Here is a 22,924-nt window from a genome sequence, read left to right on the forward strand (position 1 = left end):
GGCACTGCCTCTGGTGCTCAGGAATTCTGTGGGACCGTCTGCTCCCCTGTCTCCAGGGGACACACAGCACTGGCTGCCAGCTCAGCAAACCTCTCTGGCCCATGTGCACAGGACTGGGGAGCCCTCCAGCCTCCCCCAGCTTCTCTTCTTCTGCCTCACACACGGCAAATCAGTCCCACAAAGCCTCCAGCACCAGGCAAACAAATTTCTCCTCTCTGTAGATCTGCAGACCATGATCAAGGCAAGGAGGGACTCGTGGTTTCAGAGCAGAGCAGGCAGGAGGGGAAATGGACCCATTGTTTCTGGTGAAATGGCTCAAAAATTTGCATCACTTTTCTTTCCAAAACTTCTGCTTGGTTGGTTTTTTCCTCCCAGATAATCTTCAGCTTTGGCTATCCTGAAACATCCTTTAGCAAGTGGAAAGGTAAAAAGTGAGACAACATAAAAGAACAGATGCTGAGCAATAGAGAGGGGGAAGAGACTTTCAGACCATTTGGTATTTACTCTCCCTCTGATCACCCATCAGGGCTTTTTAAACGTGTCAGTGCAAAGCCACCAACAACCTGGCTGAAGAGGCACAAAGGACAGGACCCACATTTCTGAAAACCCTTTGTAGGCTTTATTTAGGAGATAAGGATGAAAGAAGGTGATGATGCTTGACAGATACAAAATGATGAACACCCAGCTTATCTCCCTGTTCTCAACATCGTCTTCTGCTCTTTACTTCTTTGTGACAACAAATGTGGGAGACATCAGGGAAATGTAAAGGCACAAGCACCAGGGATGTAGCACCAAGAAGGGAGGGCAAGGAAGAAGATGCTCAATAAAGGCTAAAAAAGCCTCTTTCCTAGCAGAGGCTGAGCTCGCTGGCTCTGGTCCAACAAAGCACTTAAGCATGTGCTTAAATTAAATTTGCCTTTACTGGGGCTCTTCACAGGCCTCAGCATCCTCCAGCAATCTGCTACAGCATGACCAGGGAAAGCCAGGAGCGATTCAGGACCTGAATCTCAGGCAGCAGCCAGGTTAGTGAGCACTGCGAGAGCCCATTAGCCAAGATCGATGCAACACGGCAACCCCACTGACAGGAAAACCCAGGCACCAGAAAAACCTCCTCTAACATAAAATAAGTAAAAATCTATGGATATTAAGATTATCAGTACCATTTTCTCTTCAGCTTCTTTCAGCTCAGGGTAGGTAGAGCCTGATGCAGACATGCCGAGGGGCACGGCCACTCCTGCTCCGTGTCATTGTCCCTCCTGCTCTGTGTCCTTGTCCGTCCTGTTGTGTCCTGTCCCTCCTGCTCCGTGTCCAGTCCCTCCTGCCCTGTGCCCTGTCCCTCCTGCTCTGTCCCTGTCCCTCCTGCTCCGTGTCCTGTCCCTCCTGCCCTGTGTCCTGGGATGAGCCACAGGCAGCACTGGTGTCTCACAGAGTGGTTGATGGCATTTCCTGGCTTCAAAATTTATATATATATATATAATGATAGTGGGAGCAACTTAAATTTGAAGCACAAAGCGTGGGGGTGTAAGAGAGCAGGAAGGGCACATTTAAGCACATACTCCCTATGCACACACAGAGCTCAATTCCAGCACGCCAAGAAGGAAACAAGCATTAGTCGTTATGAACAATTTAGTCTTTATTAACAATCAAGGGTCACTGTGGTGCTGCTGCTCCCCCAGCAAGTTAATGCCTGTGCAGTGGGACAGCCACGACACTCACAGGATTCCCAGATTGAAACCGACCCTGGATAAACACGGGAAGTGTTTCCCGCACGGGGAGGCACCGCTGAACCCAGCAGAGCCTGGGGAAGGTTTCGGGCTCCCTCTGCTGTCCCTGCGGCCGGGGAGAGGCTGATCCTGCTGCCCATGCCCGGGAGCACGGGCAGGAGGGGCTGGACAGGGACACAGGGACACTCTGGGGACACGGGGACACTCTGGGGCACAGGGACCCTCTGGGCACAGGGACACTCTGGGGACACGGGGACACTCTGGGGGGCACAGGGACCCTCTGGGCACAGGGACACTCTGGGGCACGGGGACACTCTGGGGCACAGGGACCCTCTGGGCACAGGGACACTCTGGGGCACGGGGACACTCTGGGGACACAGGGACACTCTGGGCACAGGGACAGTGGGGGGCACAGGGACACTCTGGGGACACAGGGACACTCTAGGGGGCACAGGGACACTCTGGGGGTACGGGGACACTCTGGGGACACAGGGACACTCTGGGGCACAGGGACACTCTGGGGGGCACAGGGACACTCTGGGGGGCACGGGGACACTCTGGGGACACAGGGACCCTCTGGGGACACAGGGACACTCTGGGGCACAGGGACACTCTGGGGACACGGGGACACTCTGGGGGGCACAGGGACACTCTGGGCACAGGGACACTCTGGGGACACGGGGACACTCTGGGGGGCACAGGGACCCTCTGGGGGGCACAGGGACCCTCTGGGGACACAGGGACACTCTGGGGGGCACAGGGACACTCTGGGGACACCCGGACCCTCTGGGGACACCCGGACCCTCTGGGGACATGGGGACACTCTGGGGACACCGGGCTGGCTCAAGGAGCTGCACTGTGGGCACAGAGGGGGCTCCAGCTCGGAGCAGCCTCCTCTGAGCCCTGTTCACCTCCAGCAGCAGCTGCTCCAAGCACAACATTTATTTCATTTCATTTATTTCATGACGATCCCGTTATTTTATTTATTCTCCCTTCCCGGGGCTGGTGGGGATCACCTGAGCACTTGCAGGGTTTGGATGAGCACAGGTGTGCCACGGCTTTGCTCCCACAGCTCATTTCTGCAGCAGCAGCCGGGGGTCCCTCCCGGGCACAGTGACAGCAGTGACAGCAGTGACAGCAGTGACAGCAGTGACAGCAGTGACAGCCACCCTGCAGCTCCGGGGCAGTGACCCCCGAGGAGTTACTGTTCCACACAGCTCCTGCTTGCTTGTGGAACAGCAGAGGAGCTCCGAGGTGCGCAGAGTGCAGCTCCTGGGGAGAACAGGCACTGGGAACCTTTCTGGAAAGCAGCTCTGGCAGTGCTGGGAACAGGCTCCCAGCCAGGGTGGGACATTCTCACCTGCACAACCCGCACCAAACCAGCTGCTCTCACGGCTCTAAAATCCTTGTTTGGAGGAGGAAGGTTCAGGGAGGTCCCAAACATGCACCAACCTCCCAAAGAGGGCAAAGGCACAGACACAGACAGTCAAGGAGCCCACGGTAATCACCACGCTGTTCCAAGGCAGCTTTAGCACCTTTAGCACCCTTGAGGCCAAGCCATTTAAATACACACACAGTCCCAGTGTTCACACAGCCTCGGGGCTGCCCCAGCACGAGCAGCACTGTTCCAGCCCAGAAACCAGCAGCAAGTTTCACCAGATTCCCAAGGTCATTGCCAAGGTCATTGCCGAGGCAGAAGAACCTCGTGTCAGCCCATCAGTGCAGTGAAAGCACCGGAACCTTCCAGCAATGCTCTGAACCTCGCACACTTCACACTGGAAAGAAAGGCCAGCGTTCCACAGCCCTGCTCTCACCCAGACCTGAGGAAAGCCCAGCTCTGCAGGGCAGACACTCCTCACTACCTGAGGAAATCGCTCACAGTTCCAGGCTGTGAAATCCTCCTTGACCTTGGCAGAACAGGATCCCATCTCCTCGAGGCTCAGGCACAGCAGCACAGGGATCCAGGAACCCCCTGGCAGCTCCTGGGTCTCACCTGATGCTACCAAGGCCAAGTCGGGGCAGCCTGAGGCTCAAACCAAAACTCGAGATGCTCCTTGGCACAGCAGCAGCAGCTGGGCAGAGACAATTGCCTTTCACCACCAGTTTACATTCTGTCAGCTAAACCTGATCTGTAGGAAGATACTTCCAACAAATCAAGAACTCCATAAGGGATCAAAATTCTAAACATAAATACAATTAAAGCCTTCTAATATTAATGCACACTTTTTATTATATTAAAATCAGGCAATGGTCTGATACAATAAAAAGGCTGCTTATGGAATACTGTTATGTTAAACTTTCAGTACAGAGGATGTTAAATCCTTACAACTAATATTTTCCTCAGAAGTTAATGGAAACATCAATTGTTCATTGACTTGACAGCTGCTGCTTTAAAATGTGTTTATTTTTACTCTTTTCTTTTTTTCTTTTTTTTTTTTTTCTTTTTTACACAAACACTGAATTTTTCATAAAACTTAGGACACACTAGGTTGGTTTCCTGTAAGCTTGCATCCACATTGCAGCAGTTAGTGGTCCAGAACAGTAAACCAGAAAAGGCAGTGATTTGCCAGGATGCAAAGCCAATCAAGGTCCTTAATCTGCTGTGCCACTGCTTCCCCAAAATCTTCACTGAAGAGGTTTCTCAGACTTACAGAACCCTAATAAAATCTGCCACCAGGATTTGATTTGTCTGTGGCTGTCACGTCTTTAGAAGGGGCAAACACAAGTGCAACATTTTGTTAATGAACATTCTGGGGTCGATCCAAAGCACCAAAACAGCCACTGGAGGGTACCTGGAGCGAGCTCACCATCCCTAGGTGCAGTGTCCCCCTCTGAGCTTTGGCAGCAGAAGGTTTGGGCAATCCTGGTAAATTACTGCTCTTTCCCCATCCAAGCCTATCCAAGCACAGCCGTGTGGCAGCAGCGCTGCAGGGAAGGGAAAACCCACTTTGCCAGCAGAACAGATACTCTTGTTTCCCAGGCTGGTGAAGACTCAATTTGTTGCAAAACCAAAATGAAAAGCTGGAGGGAACAGGTCAAGTTATTGCCCCGAGGCTCACCCCTAGGCCAGGGGTGAGAAGAGTCACCAAGAGGGGCAAAAAGAAAGCAGCACCCCCACTAAAAGAGGGGAAGAGGGAAGAGATTAAAAGAACCCTGAATCCCTCACCCAAAGCTCATGTCACTGGTGAGGGGGACCAGGAAGAGAAATACAATCTATGCCTTGGCCAAAGGAAAGAAGGAGAGCTTGCCCCAGATTATCAGGGCATTTAAAAAAAATAATAAAAACCCAAAAACGACCACAGTCACATTCAGCCTTTACTAGAGCGAGCACAAAGGGAGGGATGACTGAGGTTAGCACACATCCCCAGTAGTAGTCCATTCAGCCCAGTGCAGTACTGGAAGCAAAAACCTTTGTGTCTACTCTAATAAATAGCCCTGAGCTTCGACTCTATTGCAAAAGACAGAGAAAGAAAAAAATAACCCAGGCCAGACACACAGCAAGGTGATTGTGGGATGGATCCTTTCACAGTTAAGTTGGATGTGCCACACTGGTCTTGACAGTAATAAATTTAAATAGACTTTTCCTGATACCAGAAGTTCAGCTATGTGGACAGTGGTTACACGACAGGATTATTTGTTATAGCACAACTTATATTTCAAATGAAAAAAAAAAAAAATTAGTATCATTTACAGTATCAAGAAAAACCTCCTTTGAATGGGAACTTCCTTTCCAGTATTTTGAGGTCTACAAGATGCATCTAGAAAATTTACTACTGTGGAAAATGAAGACAGCTTAAATTGAATAAGGGGGGCATGTTGGTTTTTGTTTTTGTTTTTGTTTTTTTTTTAATTAATTGCTGTAACATTGTCCTTCAGGTGGCTGAGGAAGTTTCATATTTTCTTTAGACATCATTAGACGCCGAAGCTCTTGCAGAACAACTTTGATACTATAAGAATTCTGCCATTTTGCTAGGACTGATATGGCTCTGGGGTCCACCTAAAACAGACAAAAAGACCATTCCTGTCAGAATTGGTGCACTGGTTACACTTAACTCCCCCCACCCCCAGCTAAAGATCTCACATGAAATCTGAGTGGGAGAAATCAAAAGCAAGTGTTCACTAAAAACATAATAAATCTCCACTTCTCCACTTCCCCTCTACCCCCTTTCCCTCTCCAACAAACAGCACCACAAGCAATGAGTAGCTAAGCAAGCTGCAAGCATAAACAAAGCACTGAAGCTGCACCAAAGAACAACATTAAAATTAATAAAAGCAAAAGACTTACCACTCCATTAGAACTATTTACTCCATTCATATTAATTTTTGTTACAAATCTTACAAATGGAGGTGCTTCTGGATACTTAGGCCCACATTCTATTTTAAGGCTGTATATTCTGTTTTCATAAATTGTCTGAGGGGAAAAGAAAGGGGGAAACAATTAGATCAGGCAAGAACTGCAAACTTCCATCACTACTGGCAAGGCTGCATGCTCCTATTTGCACATTCCAATTCCTATTTAATTTCTGAAATTAGATTTCAAGGTTGTTTAAATTTTCCATAAAGCCAATGCACACAGTGAGCTTTCTCCACAGCCTTAATGCAGGCTCATTAGCACTCCCCTAATGTTCTAAAATCAAATGCTGCTCTAGAAAACAATTTGGGTACACCATAAACAAATGAAATGCTCGTGACTGGGGAGAGATTAGCAAAGGCAGACAACAAGTAAACAACACCTCTGGGTGAGACAGAAAACACTGCATATATAATGCCTTCATAAAAAACATTCTTGTACAACCTCACTGCATGTCAAAAAAGGCAACTGACAGAATGGGAACAGAGCAGGAAGATCATTAAAGGCCTGTAAAGATTTCCATACAATGACCCCTGGAATTACTGACAAACCATACTGAGGCAGATGCAGAAGACATCTGCTACTGCAGGAGGAGAAGTGGCTCCTGCACTCCATCAAAGGATACCAAGGAAACAGAACAGTGAGACTGCAGACAGGTTCTGCTTTTACAACACAGGCACACATTCTACACACAATTAAGTCCCCAACTTCACCAGCAGAGTGTAAACCACACTTTAGTGGGGCTGGGGGGAAAGAGAACACAACAATACTCCCACAAAGATCAGCTGCAGTGTAAGATGCTGCTTTGGGAAAGAACATTCAGAGAAGAGACTGAAATCACTGAAATGATTGTCAAAGTTATGTCTTACTGAATCTGCAAATATAAAAAAGGCAAGTAACAGAACTAAACAGAGAAAGGCACCAAAATGTTTCCAATTATAAGCAAAAAGCCATGTAGGTACATGAAACCCATTAGTATAAAGAACTTCAACACAAATCACTTCCTGAAGTGTTTTTTCACTCATTTGTGTTCTGTTTATTTTCTGCTTCAGTGGTTGGGTTAGGAGAAGAGAGGGGAAAAAGTAACAGAACTATTTTAGTATTTAAGTAGATACTTACTCTTGGAGGCCCAATAATCATTCCTGTCCATCTTGTAAGTGTCATATCTTCATCATCTTCAAGGCCCCAGCTAACTGTTCCATCCCCTACTCCCTTCTGACCTTCTTCAAGTTCTTCCAAAAGACGAAAATTACGAGGAACTTTTACTCCTGAAACAATAAAAAAAAAAACTAATTTGAGAAATCTAGTAAAGAAAAAAAAAAAACTAGAGTAATTTCTCTGATACTTTTGGTCACTCTAACAGATTATGTTTTGGGCAAAACCATGAGTACCACTTTTTGAATGACAATATTTCAACACTACAAAAAGCTATTCCCATATTTAGCTTGGATTTTAAGCAAAATCAAGGTATCCCCAAATAACCATTCTAGAAGGATGACAGGCCACTTGTTATGGCAAGCAATAAAATAAAAGGAAATCTCTGTTCCCTCAAAGGTACACCCAGTATTATGGAGCTCTAATTAGCACTTGTCTATATGATTTATAGTATAAAAATGTAGAAGTTTGTACAAAATGACACCATGAAAGGCTTGACAGCAGTTGACTCAGAGCTTTAAAAATACCTTTCAAAGCAAATAAAACTCTTTCATAACATTAGCAGGTTAATCTGAAGTTAATTGAAGTGGGCTTTGTCAGCAGCAATAGCATCCTTTGTACTTGTGACCTCCACCACCAGGGAATTCCAGCACTCTGTAGCTGCTGCCTCATTTCTCCTCAAGGCAGACAGCAAAACAGGGAGATCTCCTTCTCCCCACTACATTCATGGCAAACAAAGGCACAGAGAGCTTAGGTGGCACAGCCAAGGTCACACAGCCAGCTGTGGTGAAGGAGGGCCCTGAACTCAGTGGGTTCCACTGCCCTTAGGGATCTGCAGCCCAGGCACACAGAGCACAAGTGCACTGAGCCACTGACTGACTGAGTGCTGGGGAAGGGACAAATCACTGCACAGCAGCAGCTGCAGAGGGCAGAGGACACACAGAGGAACAGCAGTGCCAACAGCAGGGCCAGGGAAGGGTGGGCAGAGATGTCCCTGCAGCCCATGGAGCACTCCTTGGCCATGGGCAAAATACAGAGCATCTGGTAGTTTTAATCTCTCCTTGAATTTATTAATCACCTGAGGAAACTAAATGGCAGAGATGATCTTGCTGCACAATCAGAGGTGTCCAAATTTCACTCACTACAAAGCAATCATCAAAGAAACCAAACCAGCAAATGACTAAAGAAATGGTTTGTTGGCCAGCTGGATCCACATCTAAGGTGATCCTATCCAACCCCCTGGGCAGCAGGACTCAGCCCCAGGACTCAGCCCCAGCAGGCACCAGGGCTGCACTGGCACAACCAAAGCTCCCACCTGGGGGTGCTGAGCACAGCTCCCTGCCAAACCCCCTCCCAGCCACACCGTGCTGTTCCCAGGGCTGCTGAGCAGCACAAAACTTGCCTGTGAAAGAAAATGAGTCAGCTGGGGCTGGTAAAGCCATTGCCATGGGACTGCACAGCCCCAGAGCTGTGGCAATAGGAGCTCCTGGGCACCACTGTCACTGTCACTGTCACATACCCTGCACGACAAACCCCAGCATTCACTGTCCCACAGAACCTTTAAATTAAGAAGTGTGTATCCAGAGTCATGGAGCAGGAGCTGAAGGACAAGGTGCAAACCTTTGCTGCACACCCCCAGCTATTTCCCTGGATTTGCTGCAGTGGATGCACAGTTCAGCTGCTGCTGGGAATGACTCACAGCCCAAGTGCTGTCTGGGCTCCAGCCCTGCCTGTGCTGCCCTGGCAAAAAGAGCAGGGTGCAAGGGCAAACAGAAGCTCCTTCTGGAGGGGCCCAGCAGCTCTTCCCCAGGGCAGGGGATGCCACACAGGAAACCCTGTGGCTGCTATCAGAACATCAGCTGCTGGACTGAGTCACATCAATGCCAAAAAAACGCTCTCACTTCCACACCACCACATCACAATGCATCATCTCTGTGCCTGTGCCTTGCTCCTTAATAATATCACTTCATATTATCAGTGTGCAAAGACAGTTTACTGGTATTTACTTAGACCAAACTAAATAGCCCAGGAGGAATCAGCTTTATGGCAGACAAAAATACTGCCCAGCCACCCTTCCTCTGAGCATCAGCTCTGAGTGATCCCTCAGAGCATCACACCCTGCCTGTCCTCTGAGCCAGGCAGGAATCTGTGAGTGAGCATGTAATTAGAAATGACATCACCACCTACATATTCCTACAACCCAGGCTGAGAGGCAGCCCCAGCTCTGACATTGTTACCCAGAGCTGGGCTTGGTTTTACAACCTCATGGGAAGAGAAGGCAACTTAATTGCTGAGCTCTCCCTAGAGACAGCTGCTCTGATTCAGCATGAATCCAGCATGAATCAGAGCCATAAAAGAGTCACACAGGATTCCTGAGTTCTTTGGCAAGTGTGAGGTCTCCAGAGAGCTGGAGAGTCATGTTGAGCACTGACTCCTGTTACATGGAAATCCTTTACAGGAATGAGAGTTCATTCACAGGAACTGCTCCTTGTGAGCACTGCAGGGCACCCTGGCCAGGGGCTGCCCAAAGCCAAGGACACAGATTTGTGTTTTATGCACTTCACAGAAAATAAAATGATCATGGGAGATAACTGTTAATTTTACAAGAGGTGACCCTGTCCTACAGCCTTGCTGCTTTCTAAACATGTTTTACCCCTATTGTAATGTGAAGAACCATCACCTCAGCTACCACAGAAGGTGGCAATTCAGCTCCCTCCCTAATATTCTCAGGAAATTAATTCAACAGAAAGAGAATTACACATATTAATATAAAAGAATATGCCCATATGACCATAAATACTTTATATAAATAAAATTCCCTTAAGCAAGGCAGAACAGAGTCCAGGCTCATCCTTCTGGTCAGCCTGGAAAGATGCACAAGGCCATTAAGCCAAGCCCATCTCCTCCTCCTTTGCTACCACATCCTGCTGGGACTGAACCTCAGACCTTTATCACTTGTGATCAGACACAACTCATCACCACCCTGTTTGCTGTCCAAGATTCCTAGAAAGCAGCCAGAGCTGTCCAGGCACACACAGTGCTTGCCAAGCTGTGTCCATGCAGAGGATGGCAGCTCAGAGCCTGGAGATGCCCTGTGCCCCTGACAGCACCAGGAGCTCCCCCTCCCACCCCCCAATAAATACCTTGCATAACCCTCCAGAGTAGCAATGGAGATTTCCATGGCAGTAACCAAACCAACCTGTTTTTCTAAGAGCCCTTCATTTAACACAAGAAAGCCTAAATAAAGTGAGAGGCAATTAAAAAGTAATCAGCATGTCTAAAGTACTTTCAGCTAGGCATTTCAATATAGCCCTCACTATGGTTCAAGATGACTCTCAAACAGCAGCTTCATTTGAAACATAAATCCAGTAATATCTCAGTAACTGCTTCACTGCAGCTTGCCTAACCTCACAGAAATACTGCCAGAAATGGAACTGAATTCAGAGCAAAAGGAGATATCCACTATTAATCACAAAGCAAACCAGTGAAAGCTAAATCATGACTGTACAGACTAGGCAAGCCTCCAGTGACACATTTGAACAATCCTTCTCAACAACGTGTATTTGCAAAGCCTCAACCCCACACACAAGTTCACAAGCTACAAAATGTTAAGGAAATCATTTTATGGCAACCAGAGGAGAACTGAACCACAGACTGCACTTAAGAAGCTGGGTGACCTCGGGACATCTTCTGCAGCCTTCAACCAAATCAGGAGCTTCTGTTTTCCTTGTCAGAAATTTCCCTGGCCCCTCACCACCCAGTGGCTGTGAACCAGTGAGTTCCAAGGCTGAGCCAGCACACTGAAATGGGGACAAAGGAGTCTGACCTGGTCAGAACCTCACTAAGGGAAGAAAAGAATTATCCTGAAAGAGACTTAAATGCCAGCTTGGACTTTTAAAGATCTTAGCACTCTAAGATTCACCTCTTAATGCAGCACTACTAAAGATACAGATATACAACTGAATGTGTCTTGCAACGACTTTAAGAGAGATCTTATCAGGCTGAGATTTTTCTTATCTTACTCACAGACTACACTTTTCCATCTCCATCTTCCTCAGTTATGTTTCCAAAGCAATTTCACATCCAGACACCCTGTGAGGCTGAGAACAGCACTGTGAAACCAGGCAGGCCATGTGCCTTTAGAGATAGATCCTCTCCTCCAATCCTCCTGATCAGTGGCAGCAGAACAAAAAATGCACCTCTCAAAAACTCCAACATCAGCTTCTCTCTCCTTTCTAAAGTGAGATCGAGTTACAAGCATTTCTCTGCAGGACTGAGGCACAGGCACAGGGCACAGCTCAGCAATCCCCCAGAAAATGGGGCTCTGAGGAGAGGAACTGTTTTTCCACTGGTAACAAGTAACTTATCAAACTGCACAATTTAAACCCTGCTTCCTATACTAGCTCCTGATTTACAGGAACTCTAAGGAGCTGAAATCCAACAGCTTGAAACAACTCTGTTGCTCAGTACATTGAAGTGCTTTCTGTTGCTCGTTTCTGTGTATTTGATACTCAGCCTTAATTACATCCTTTCCAGTCTGTGTTTCATGTCTTTGCATTGACTGCAGATAATGAATTGGACAGCTTATCCTTGCAGCACTGGGACTGTAAAAAATACACATGCCAGTCCTTGTCACAATGGGATATAGAGTTTCTGAAGTGATGGAGTGCTTAAAACCAAATAAAAGGCTTTCAGCAATTGTCACAAAAGCTTTCAGGAGACAGGAATTTTGGATTTCTTGCATTGTCTTTACAATCACAATTTCCACTCTGATGATGCAGACAGTAGTGAGTAGTGGTACTCAGATGTTTTGCAGACACAAAAATAACTTCCCATGCACTTCAACAATCTGAAGGGTTTTCTGTTCTGTGCAAGCTTCAGCACTGGTCCTACCTTTCAATGCTTTGGGCAGGTTCCTTGGAAAGAGGTCACTAAAACATCAGTGGGAGGCCCCCAGGTGAAGGCACAGGCAGGGACAGCACCCTCACAACCTAAAATCCCAACTTTCACACCCTCACCAACCTGTCAGTGTTACACCTGCCAGGATCCTTACCTGTCTACTTATTTAATACACTAATAACTACTGCTCTCAGCCAGAATGCTGCCTTTCAATTATATTATGTAATTTATATCATTGAGAATGAAAATATCCAATACAGTATCATCTTGTAGGAGTGTTGAACTATTTCCCTTTCTATCCAACCTATTGAATCCTTCTATTACAGTACACAAACTCTGCAATCAGCTCCTCTGGCACTCTTTCACGTGCTCTTACAGAGCAGAATTTACCTTGTATTTCTTTTCACTTTTCCCTACCCTTGAGTCTTTCACTTACAGCCCCAGAGAGCCCCTGGTGCTGGCAGTGCTTCCTTTGAGGGAAGGATGACTGCTGTCCCTCCATCGTGGGGCTCCTGCCAGGCAGGTGCAGCTGAACTGCACAACACTCACACTGCAGCTCTCCTGTGCTTCTCACAAGCATCCCCTGGAGTTTGCAGGGATGTTACAGCAGTTAGACTCTTTTAATACACTGTATAACCCCCATGTGTGACACTGAGCCACATGTCCCTGCACTGTCACAGCCACACACCCAATGACTGGTTCTTCTGCAGTTCTTCCCCTTCCTCACACTTGGAAAACCTTAAATCTGGGCAAACCATTTTATCACTCAGCACTTCCAGGCTGCTGGAAAACACAGTGCCTCACAGCCCAACACACCCACAAAACTGAACTGGGAGAGAAAAGTGGGTGAAGTGAGGTCATTAAGCCTTTCCCAGGGTGAAAGTTAGAGAAATACAATCCCCCAGGCAGCACAGCTGGCTTTTGATTCATTATTAAACATGTGGTGCAAGGTCTGTAGTGTAACTGCAGCCCAGCAAGTGCAGGAGCCTCTGAGGAACCCCTGGATTCCTGCTAGATCATCTCTGGTAGCTGAGCATTCCTGCAGGATGGACACACACACAGGGGAGTCTCCTAGGAACAGCCTTATTAAAATCACTAAAGTCAACTTTTTTGTTTGTTCATATAGTAATGGGGTGTGTGGGAAACTCACATCATCAGCAACACAGGATTCCCCTCTCAGTGGCACAGATAGAACTGTATCACAACATTAACTGTAACTCATAACATTCCTTCCAGGAATAATTTCTACCTGCTTAATAGATACAAATTTCTAATCTAGCTACCTGCCTGATTGCCAGGACCAGCCCTATGACTTTTTTGGGTTACAGGGACATTTGTTACCACTTCTTCCTCTGAGTCAGTAGCTGCTGAAGACAGATGAGCATTTTTCACCTTCAGTATGTGTTTATGCTCCATTGCTAAACCACCACAAACTCAAGACATCTTAAACATCTCAGTGTTTTACAGAAAAATGCAAACTGTGCTTTGCAGCAGAGTGAAGGCAGTCCTGAGGCACTTTCCCCAGCACTGGAGAGTGAGGAGGTGGCACTGCAGGGCAGCAGGGACCCCAGAGCCTGCCCTGCAGTGCCACTGCCAGCACCTGGGCCCAGGGCTGCCCTCCCCCCAGCACAGCAAAATCTGTCCTTTCCCAACACCACAGAGCGCTGGGAGGGCAGCCATGAGCTACAGCTGCCAGCCCAGGCTGAATTTGGGGTTTACTGCAGACATGCAGTGCTCCTGCAGCACAGCTGTGTCAGCCAGCCCTGGGGCAGCTGGAGGGAGCCACACTGCACACAGGACACTGAGGGACACAGAGCTGGGGACACCAGACAGCTGCCACAAGCCCAGGGACAAGGACAGACACAGCGTGGCCAGCAGCTGTGGGATAACAACAGCCTGTCCCAAGGGCTGTGCTGGGGCTGTCACTGCAGCCCAGCCCCTTCCCACACCCAACAACTCACTCACAGCTGCACTGGCTTGCAAAGGAAAGTGTCTGCCTTGTTCTTCCTGCCAAACACAACCTGCAGAGTCAGCAGCTTGAAAGGATCGCTGAGAACCAGAGCAGGCAGGAGAATGTGACCCAGCAGGGTCCCAAACTACAGATTTTCTGCCTTTAGTTCACACACCTGTAACACGATTCTCTGGGCAGCAACCACTGCACCTTAAAAGTGTTTGTATTAAGTGGATTAATATGAATTATGTGCATTGTGATGGTTCCCCTTAAAATCTGAGTGGTCATTGACAGAGAACTATATGTAAAAAAAGAACTCTAAAATACTTCTATTATACCCCCAGCAGTCACATTCTGGTGAGCACACAGTCAAACTCCAGAGAGTGCAATTTGAAAAGAAGCACTGCAGGGGCACATGTGAAACCTCCCATGGACTGAGGAAAACGGGAAAATGAAACTGCCTCAACAGAAGTGACTCTGATTTACTCGATCTGCTGAGGAATAGGATGTAAACATTAGAGGATGCAAACAGAAAAAAACCTCACTCCAAATCTAGTTGCAGTATTTTTGTTTAATATGTAATGAAAAATGCAAAGGGAGAGAGTGTGAAACTCCTTAAAGCTGGTGTGGAGCAGGTTAGAAGGGAATAAAAAATTGAGTGTTTTCCTGGAGCACAGACGTCTGACACGGGAGTCACACACGTCTCACGGAACGGAGAGAGGGAATTAGAGAAAAACGCTTTTAAAGCGGCTGGTTTCACTCCCGTAGCTGCAGACACAGCTCGGGGCGTATCGAGAGGCGAGCGGGGGCCAGTGCAGAGCACACGGGCCCGGCCGGGAGAGCAGCAGGGCCGGAGGAGCCCGAAGGGCGGCGCGGGCCCGGCCCCAGCCCCGGCCCCGCAAGGGCCGCGTCCCGCCCGGCCCGGGGCTGGCCCGGTGCTGCTCCCGGTCCCGGTCCCGGTGCCGCTCCCGGCCCGGCGGGACCCGCGTCCCGCAGGCCCCGCTGCCCCGGAGCCGCCCCGGGCCGCTCCCAGCGCGCAGCCCCGGGAGGCGCGGGCGGCCCCGCCGGGACCGCGGCCGGCAGCGGGCACGGCTCCACCCCCGCCCCACCGGGCCCCGCTCGGGCCGCGCCGCCGCCCCGTCCCCCCGGCCGCGGCCGCCCCTCCGCCGGGCGCCTCCCGCCCCGCCGTGCCCGGGCGCGACCCCGCGGCTGTCCCGGGGCTCGGCGGCCCCGGCGCGGCCCCGCCGCCCGGCCCGGCCCGGCCCCGCTCACCCGCGCCCGTGGTCGCCGCCATCTTGCGCCGCCGCCGCCGGCCCCGCCCCCGCCTGACGTCACCGCAACGCGGGAACTGCGGACCGGGCGCGGCGCGGGCGGGCGCGCTAAGCGGAGCTGGCGGCGGGCGGGGCCGCGCTGAGGGGAGCTCTGTGGTGCACGCGCGGCGCTCCCGCGGCTCCGCGGCGCGGGCGGGCGGTGTCGCCGCTCGGGGCAGCCCGGCCCCGGACACCGGGACACCGGGACACCGGCGCTGTGTCGGGCCGGTAACACCCCTGCCACTCCCGCACAGCCTCCCCCAGCCCGCTCCGCCTCGTGCGTAATACGAAAAGAAAGTTCAAAGAAACAGGAAGGAAATGAGTTCTGCTTCGCTTCGCACATGCTCCAAAAACTGAGCCCCAAAACATCGTATGAAAATATCAGAAACAATTACGAAGCAAAGCGTTTTGGAGACCCAGGGCTGCTTAAGCTTAAGCCTGAGCTTTGAGCAGGGACGGGAGCCATCAATGGTCTGGGAAGCTGCTTTGGAACAGCAGCAATGGTGCTTTTATTGCAGCCAGCAGCATCGCAGCTCAGCACGGCTGGGCACGGCCGGCTGCGGGCAGCGGGGAAAGGCAGCAGGAAGGACAGAAAAAGGCAGCAGGACAAGCATCAGCAGAAGCAGCTAGGTGGCACGAGAGCCCAGCTGTGCAGCGCAGCAGCAGAGCCGGGGCTGGTGCCCGGCAGGATGGGGCTCCCTGCACACCCTTCCATCCAGCACTCCCCTCCCCTGTTTATACTGCTGAGCCAAGTCCGGGAGGATCACAGACACAGGCACCACACCTGAGCCAAACCTCCAAGTGGGATTTTGAAGCACTTTGCAGTGCTTCCTCAGTTTACTACAGTGCAACACTTCCCTATGCAGCTCTGTCTGGGGGGTTCTGTAGTGCCACAGCTGCACGTAAGGGATCACCCCTGCCCCTGGGATGTATGTAGGGAATCACCCCTGCCCCTGGGATGTGTGTAGGGAATCACCCCTGCTCCTGGGATGTATGTAGGGAATCACCCCTGCCCCTGGGATGTATGTAGGGAATCACCCCTGCCCCTGGGATGTGTGTAGGGAATCACTCCTGCTCCTGGGATGTATGTAGGGAATCACTCCTGCTCCTGGGATGTATGTAGGGAATCACCCCTGCTCCTGGGATGTATGTAGGGAATCACTCCTGCTCCTGGGCTGTGTGTAGGGAATCACAGTTGCTCCTTCAAGCTCTCCAGACCACAGGATCCACTCACAGAGGGCAACTGCAACCCCAGCAAAAGTTGGAGGCCTGAGAGTCCTTCTGAGGGTCCAGAGTTCTCTGTGGAGGTGAGACTGAGATCAGAGATATTTTAAAAGCATTGAACTGAAATGCAGGCCATCCATCCCTGAGGAGTTTAACAGGAGTGCCTTATTCTGCTTCAGCTCTAATCTGTTCCTAATCAACTTAAGATAAATTTTCTTAAGCCAGATTTACAGCTGCTAAGAAGGATCCAGGCAGCCTTTTGCTCCAGAATTGCCATATTGATTCTGTGGGAGCACCCACATCTTTGAAGGGGTGGTGCAGGGACCCTGGGAGCTGCAGCCAGGTCGGGTGTGGGGTCACAGAGCCAGGGCTGCCCTGGAGCCCAGCACAGCATCCACGTGGAAAGTGCATCTGGAGATTAACTCTGTCCCAGTTTCTCATAATTAAGCGAGATTAACAGATAAATAGTCCCAGCAGCCACCAGTGTGCGTAGCTCAGATTTGTTTCCCGTAAGGGACAGTGGCCAGGAGAGCTTTGGGCAGCAGCAGTGCCTCAAACAGCACGTTGGAAGCTGTCCCCAGATCCATTTGTTCCATCCACTGCAGCACTGCTGCTCACCTGGCATTTAAAACTGCACTGAAAAGAGCTCTCAGGATCCCGTGCTTCAGGCTGGTGTACACAGGAGCCCTGAACATGCACCCAGCTCTGTGCAGAGCCCTCCACAATCAACTGAAAGTGTTTTGGGACTCCTACTGAAGAGGAAGAATTCTTTAATGTCAAAGCTGCACAGGCCTGGTATTGACTGTGGCAATGGGAACAGAAAACAGTTTCATGTAATAACATAAAGTTCTCCAAGGGTCTGAGCACTTACATGAAATATTTTGTGACCAAGGTACCACCTGAGATTTTAATCTGCAGAACCCAACTCAGCATTCTGCACCTGCATTCAGCACTTCCCACTGAAGGAGAGCTGCCAGGTCCCAACTCATTTAGAATCCATCCACCAATGTCTGGAGAAGTGGAGATCAAGGTCAGTCTAAACCTACAACTGAATTACTTACACTTCTGGAAAGGTGTAGGAGTCTGGTATAACAGAGTTCCAGGCTCCTAGAACACTGGCAGGTGATCACTCCAACCCAAACAAGCTGTGACAGGCTGCCAGGTGTCTCAGGTGTGGGACTGCTCGAGGTGTTGTGCAAGCACTGATCCAGCTCCTGCACCAAGTGCTGCCAGTGCAGCAATGAAAAACAGCAACAAGACTTGAACATGATTAGTATTATCCAACTGCTTTGTTATAAATATATTATATACATTCAAACATCACATTAAAATATTATTCCATTACACCAGAAGAGATTAAGGCTTTATATTATTTACAGAAACAAGCAAGCACCTTAAAAAAAAATAAAAAGAACAAAACACCAGTCATTGACATTTCCCTTCTAACATTACGAGTTTGATACCTTGAGCTCTTGAATACAGCTATTTGCAGTGTGCCCAATGCTAGAACTATTTCAAACATTTATTGTCAGGGTAGGAAACACTTAATAGAAGACTCAGCAGTGAGCACTCCACACGAACAGACACATGTGTTGTAGGGTGCCCTCCCCCTCCTCACAGGCTTCCTGAAGTTGAAGGCTTATGCAGAAACTGCTCAATTCCACGTGGAGTGTAGAACAATTTTGTTTTAAGGGAAACTGAAGACACTTGAGGATTGGCTCCTGGAGGAGCGGGGTTCTCCAAGTCAGTTCCACATGACATGATCAGGTTGAACATGATAGTGAAGACAGAGTTGAACAATCAATCAATCACTGAGAGCACTGAACAGTCATGATTCCACAGCTTCCACTGCTCCCCCACTGCTCTCACGCAGTGCCCTGCACTCCAACACCAAGTGACAAACTTGCCACCCTTCTCCCTGCAGGTTCTTAGGCAACAAGCAGTTTTGGAAGTGTTCATAATGTTGATACAACACACGTTTCCCAGGCCCCACGTGCCCCTGGAGTGCCTGTGCTGCTCTGGCGTGCCCGTACCTCACACAGCGACGAAGCGAGTTCTAGGGTGTAAGCAGACATGGCTACACAAGAAGGTGCTCAGTGAGAGTAATCATCTTCATTTCAAGTATTGTTTTAAGAATTAGTTCTTTTCATTGCAGTCTGTGTTAGCACTTTTTAGTTTGTGCTTTAGAGTCTGTTATTTCTTTGCAGGTCTTGAATTTGGCTGATGGCTTTATTTATTTATTTTTTTCTTTTAAAAACAACATTGGCAACAAGTTAAGGATTGCAGAAGGCTGGCAAAAGTTACTTGATTTTCTGAGCCCACTTCATGTCATCTGCTCTCGGCTTCTCCCCAGTAAGTCCTTGGATGATGTTCTCCAAACATCTCCAAAATCTTATCTTCTCTAATGGATAATTCAGCCAACCTAAGGGATTGCAGAGGAAAAAGAGGATTAGTTTGTCATGGCATCCAAAGTTCAATGTTTTGTTAACGAGAAAAAAACCCAACCAGCCCAATACTGCTAATAATGGTGAGGCTTAAGCTCTCAGGACATAGTAGGACTTAAAAATAGCTTTTTGGGTGGCAAGATTTTTGCCACCATCTGTCAAGTCAGGCTTCTTAATTGTACCATGTTCCTACATGACATTCTGCTAATGAGAATTAGATTTTTTTCTTGGCAGAGGTTTCAAAACCCACATGAACCATTTGTCGAAGCCAATGACAGAAGGAAGAACCAGAGTGGTTTATTTCCAGCTGTCTAATTAACTTGATAACTTATTTAGGATCGTGCAACACTGGTGACTGAGCATTCCCACCCATACAGGTACTAAAGGAAGCTAAAGCTTCCTGCAAAACTGTCCAATCCTCTGAGTCAGAATGAGTGGATGCTGAAAACTCACAAGCCTGGCTTTAGAAATGAGCATTCCAGACCAGCTGCAGCCATTCTGCTCTTTTGAAGGAACAGCAGCTTCATGAACAAACCCCATTAGTGGCCTGAGCTCACCAAGACCCCAGGCAGTGGGACCTGAGCACCACTGACTGCTCCCTCAGGCTCTGAGCTCCCTGCAGCTGAGCACAAACCTTCCCCACACTCGATGTGCAAAATGCCAGCTGCAGTTCTGCCAGGAGGCAGTGGGAGCACAGCTCAGGCAGGGCTCTGCAGTCTCAGCTGGCCTGCAGGGGGGCAGTACCTGTGGTGATGCAGAAGTAGGTCTCGTGGGGGGACACGTGGTGGATCCTGTGGTGCTTCCTGGGCAGGATGATGTGCCAGTCCTGCAGGAACACCACCCAGCCAGGGAGGCCAAAGTACGTGTGGGACCACTTGTGGATCTGGTTGGTCATGGTGATGAAGATGATGAGGGCGAAGACGTAACACTCCCAGGGACAGGACTCACACAGAGCCTCTGCAAAACACCAGAGCAGCTGTGAGCAGGCTCACTTCCACCAGGACAGTCCTGCCCAGCCCCAGCTGCTGCAGGCACTGACAAAGGCCCCACCAAAGCTGCCCTGCCACAAGTGTCACAAGACCCAGCGAGCCACGAGCAATTCCCACACGTCACAAGACAGGCTGGCAAGTGCCAGAGTTTGTCAAAACACCATAAACAGGAAGTCAAACTGAGTTTACCATAAAAAAATTAATTTGATCCTTTAGTTGTTCACTTCTGGTTTGCACATGAAGCACCTGTGCACAGAGATGAAGTGCTGTTTTGTGCCACTTTGGAACAATGAGTTTTCCCAGATGTTCACAGCTTGGTCCCTCTTATAAAAAGAGTATTTAGGATAACTTCTAATCTTCCTTGCACAACTCTCCAGCCCCAGACCCTCTGCTGAGCTAGAGAACCTCACTGTGACACCTTCTGACACCACACATCAAATGAAATAAAGTTTCCCTCTCTCCTGCCAGGAACATCATACTTCCAACAGCTACTTCTTGTCATATCACATCCATGGATTTCTCCAAACCTCACACACACAAATGTTCACTCAGTAGCAACAAGCACACTAAATCCACAGCAGCCAGAAGTAACAGCTTACCTGGGGAAAAAGAAACAAATTTGTATGCCATGTTTGCCAAGGGCACCAGTGTCATGAAGCAGTTGTCTCCATTGGTCTCTATGAAATCGTGCCTGGTGATTGCTGTGGGGTCAATATGGTGCTCCCTAAAGGGTCTGATGAAGGCCTGGGAAAATAATTGGATAAACACAATACCACACTCAATAATGGTCTTGGAAAAGAAAAATATTACACAAAAATAACCCAAACAAACCCAAAAAACCCTCTCATACACTTGAATCTTATGATTGAGTTGAAGAGAATTCCATAGTACAAAGCATGGAAGCAAGATTCAAACCTTTGTCACAACAACATTTTGGATCATTTGATTTACATTTGCAAAGCAATTCAGTTCCCACATCCAAACCCAGATTTTCTTTGCTTTTCACTTTCCTTCTAGATTTTCACTTAGCACCTTCAGTATGCAATCTTAAAACCAGAGCACCCTAATTTCACAGGCAAAATAAACCTGTGAAAATTCACTTGCTGAGCAGAATCAACCAAGGAAAAAAAAAAAAAACCACTAAAAAATTAGGATTCAGTCTACCATATTTATGGGCTACATATGCCAGGACTAACAGACCAAATGCAAATTAAATGACTGGACAAAGCAGTGGAAGACAAACAGACTATACAGAAGTCACCTCTGGGAGCAGAAATGACATCTGAACACACAGAGCCATTGTTCTACTGTGTGGGACAGTCCAACCAGTTACTGATTTTCCTTTAACACTTCCAGCATGTCTAGCCTGTGAAAGGTGCCCTGAGCAGCTTCAGCTCATGGTTATTTAGTGAAGAGTCTCTATCAGTAGGGTTTTAAAAAATTATTTAAACTGTGATAGAGATAGAGGGGCTCAAGACTACCAAGTCTATTGAAGGTGAACAAAAACAAGCCAAACTCTGCAGTTTTAATTCTGCTGTTGTAGTTCATGTAACTCTGGATAGTAACAAGGAATAGCTCTTATTTTTAAAAAACAATGATCCTTCTAATATTGCACTGTGAGCAGTAATTAATGGTAGCTATTAAGAAATTTAATTAGGAAAACAGATTGTTGCTCACTACAGAAGCCAGTGCACCTTCCATTAAGCAACTGGCATTTGTAGCTGCAGGTGTGTAATACATCTCAAATTAAATCTTCAGTTAGCACCATTCTAATATTACTGTGTTACAACAGGGGCCCACGGAAGAGGGAACTGGGAAGATTCTGGAGCAGCCTCATGTTTCACAAATTTTTAGGAGTTCAGCTGCAGGGACAACTCTCCAAATCTCTGTTCTGACCTTCTGAGCATCCAGAGTGCCCAGCCAGGTCCCAACACTTGTGGTGTCACAGGCTGTTCCCACAGAGCCTGAAAGGTCTGCAAACACTGGGGTGGCAGCACTGCCCAGCTCCAGGCAGTGACAAATGGAGCAGTGCCACCCTGCACGTGTGCCCCAGGGTTTGCACAGTGCAAACACAGCCCTGGGGCTGGGGACAGAGCCCAGCTCAGCTGGGAGCACTGGCAGTGCTGCAGGAAGGACTGCAGGACTCTGCCAAGCTTAGCAATAACAGTGTCAAACCTTTCCAACGATGGGCAGCTCCACAGATCCCCAGGTATCTGCTCCCCAGTGGAACAATCCTGACAGGAAGTCAGCTGTAATAACTCCTGCAACTTCAATGAGAAACAGAGAGTCAGGCAAACACAGCATTTTTACTGACTGTCACATCTTAGCCTTGTTTTATAAGTTTGTTTGTTTATCTGCCTCTAACTTAGATATTTACAGCCACATAAGATCTACCCAGCCTAAATATTCACATGGGCAGGCAATTAGGGACAAGAGGTTAGCAAGACACCATTTGGACAGTAACAATCTTCATTAAATCTGAATTTGTGCTTAGCCCATCTCCTACAGAACAGAAATACCTCCCCTAGTGGCTATCTCTTGCTTGGGTGACCCCTCACCTCTGCATTTCCCTCATCTTTCATTTTCAAAAAGGGAAAAGAAATAAAAAAGCTCTTTTCATATTATAAATCAGCCTCCACTGTTGAATCCATTATCCAGTTGGCCCAAACTCTTAAATGCAGCAGGAGACACTTCATTCTTTACCTACCCCCTTATTACACTGAAGACAGCTTATTTTATAAGCAGTAAATTCTGTACCTTTGTTGTTTCAGACCACACATGCAGCCTACAGCAAGGGTGGGACACAATAGTGTTTAGATGTGCTCCTAGCAGCTGAAAGGGCAAGCAGCCCAGGTTCAGGGGAAGATATTTCTCTTT

General features: G+C 48.5%; 2 protein-coding genes and 1 long non-coding RNA gene across 4 annotated transcripts in view; 1 reads left to right on the forward strand and 2 right to left on the reverse strand.

The window, feature by feature from the left end:
- Positions 1–647, forward strand: part of LOC130261511 (uncharacterized) — a 284,970-nt gene extending 284,323 nt beyond the window's left edge. For both annotated transcript variants that reach the window (XR_008841996.1, XR_008841997.1), the window contains one exon: positions 628–647. This is a non-coding gene — a long non-coding RNA (uncharacterized LOC130261511). The remainder of the gene's footprint in view (positions 1–627) is intronic.
- A 4,379-nt stretch (positions 648–5,026) lies between these two features.
- Positions 5,027–15,457, reverse strand: UBE2V1 (ubiquitin conjugating enzyme E2 V1). Its single transcript, XM_056507301.1, has 4 exons — positions 15,353–15,457; positions 7,195–7,343; positions 6,010–6,135; positions 5,027–5,721 (listed from the first exon to the last, which is right to left on the reverse strand). The coding sequence occupies exons 1-4, from the start codon at positions 15,372–15,374 to the stop codon at positions 5,575–5,577; spliced, it is 444 nt and encodes a 147-aa protein (XP_056363276.1). The 5' UTR covers positions 15,375–15,457; the 3' UTR covers positions 5,027–5,574.
- Positions 15,458–17,881: 2,424 nt separating this feature from the next.
- Positions 17,882–22,924, reverse strand: part of PEDS1 (plasmanylethanolamine desaturase 1) — a 32,772-nt gene continuing 27,729 nt past the window's right edge. Inside the window, exons 2-5 of the mRNA XM_056507812.1 lie at positions 22,223–22,314; positions 20,647–20,791; positions 19,803–20,015; positions 17,882–19,036 (exon numbers count right to left, since the gene is read on the reverse strand). Coding sequence (XP_056363787.1) covers positions 18,915–19,036; positions 19,803–20,015; positions 20,647–20,791; positions 22,223–22,314 — 572 coding nt within the window. The 3' untranslated portion in view covers positions 17,882–18,914. The remainder of the gene's footprint in view (positions 19,037–19,802; positions 20,016–20,646; positions 20,792–22,222; positions 22,315–22,924) is intronic.

Source organism: Oenanthe melanoleuca, chromosome 20 (assembly GCF_029582105.1).
Source record: "Oenanthe melanoleuca isolate GR-GAL-2019-014 chromosome 20, OMel1.0, whole genome shotgun sequence".
Taxonomy (NCBI): Eukaryota; Metazoa; Chordata; class Aves; order Passeriformes; family Muscicapidae; genus Oenanthe; species Oenanthe melanoleuca.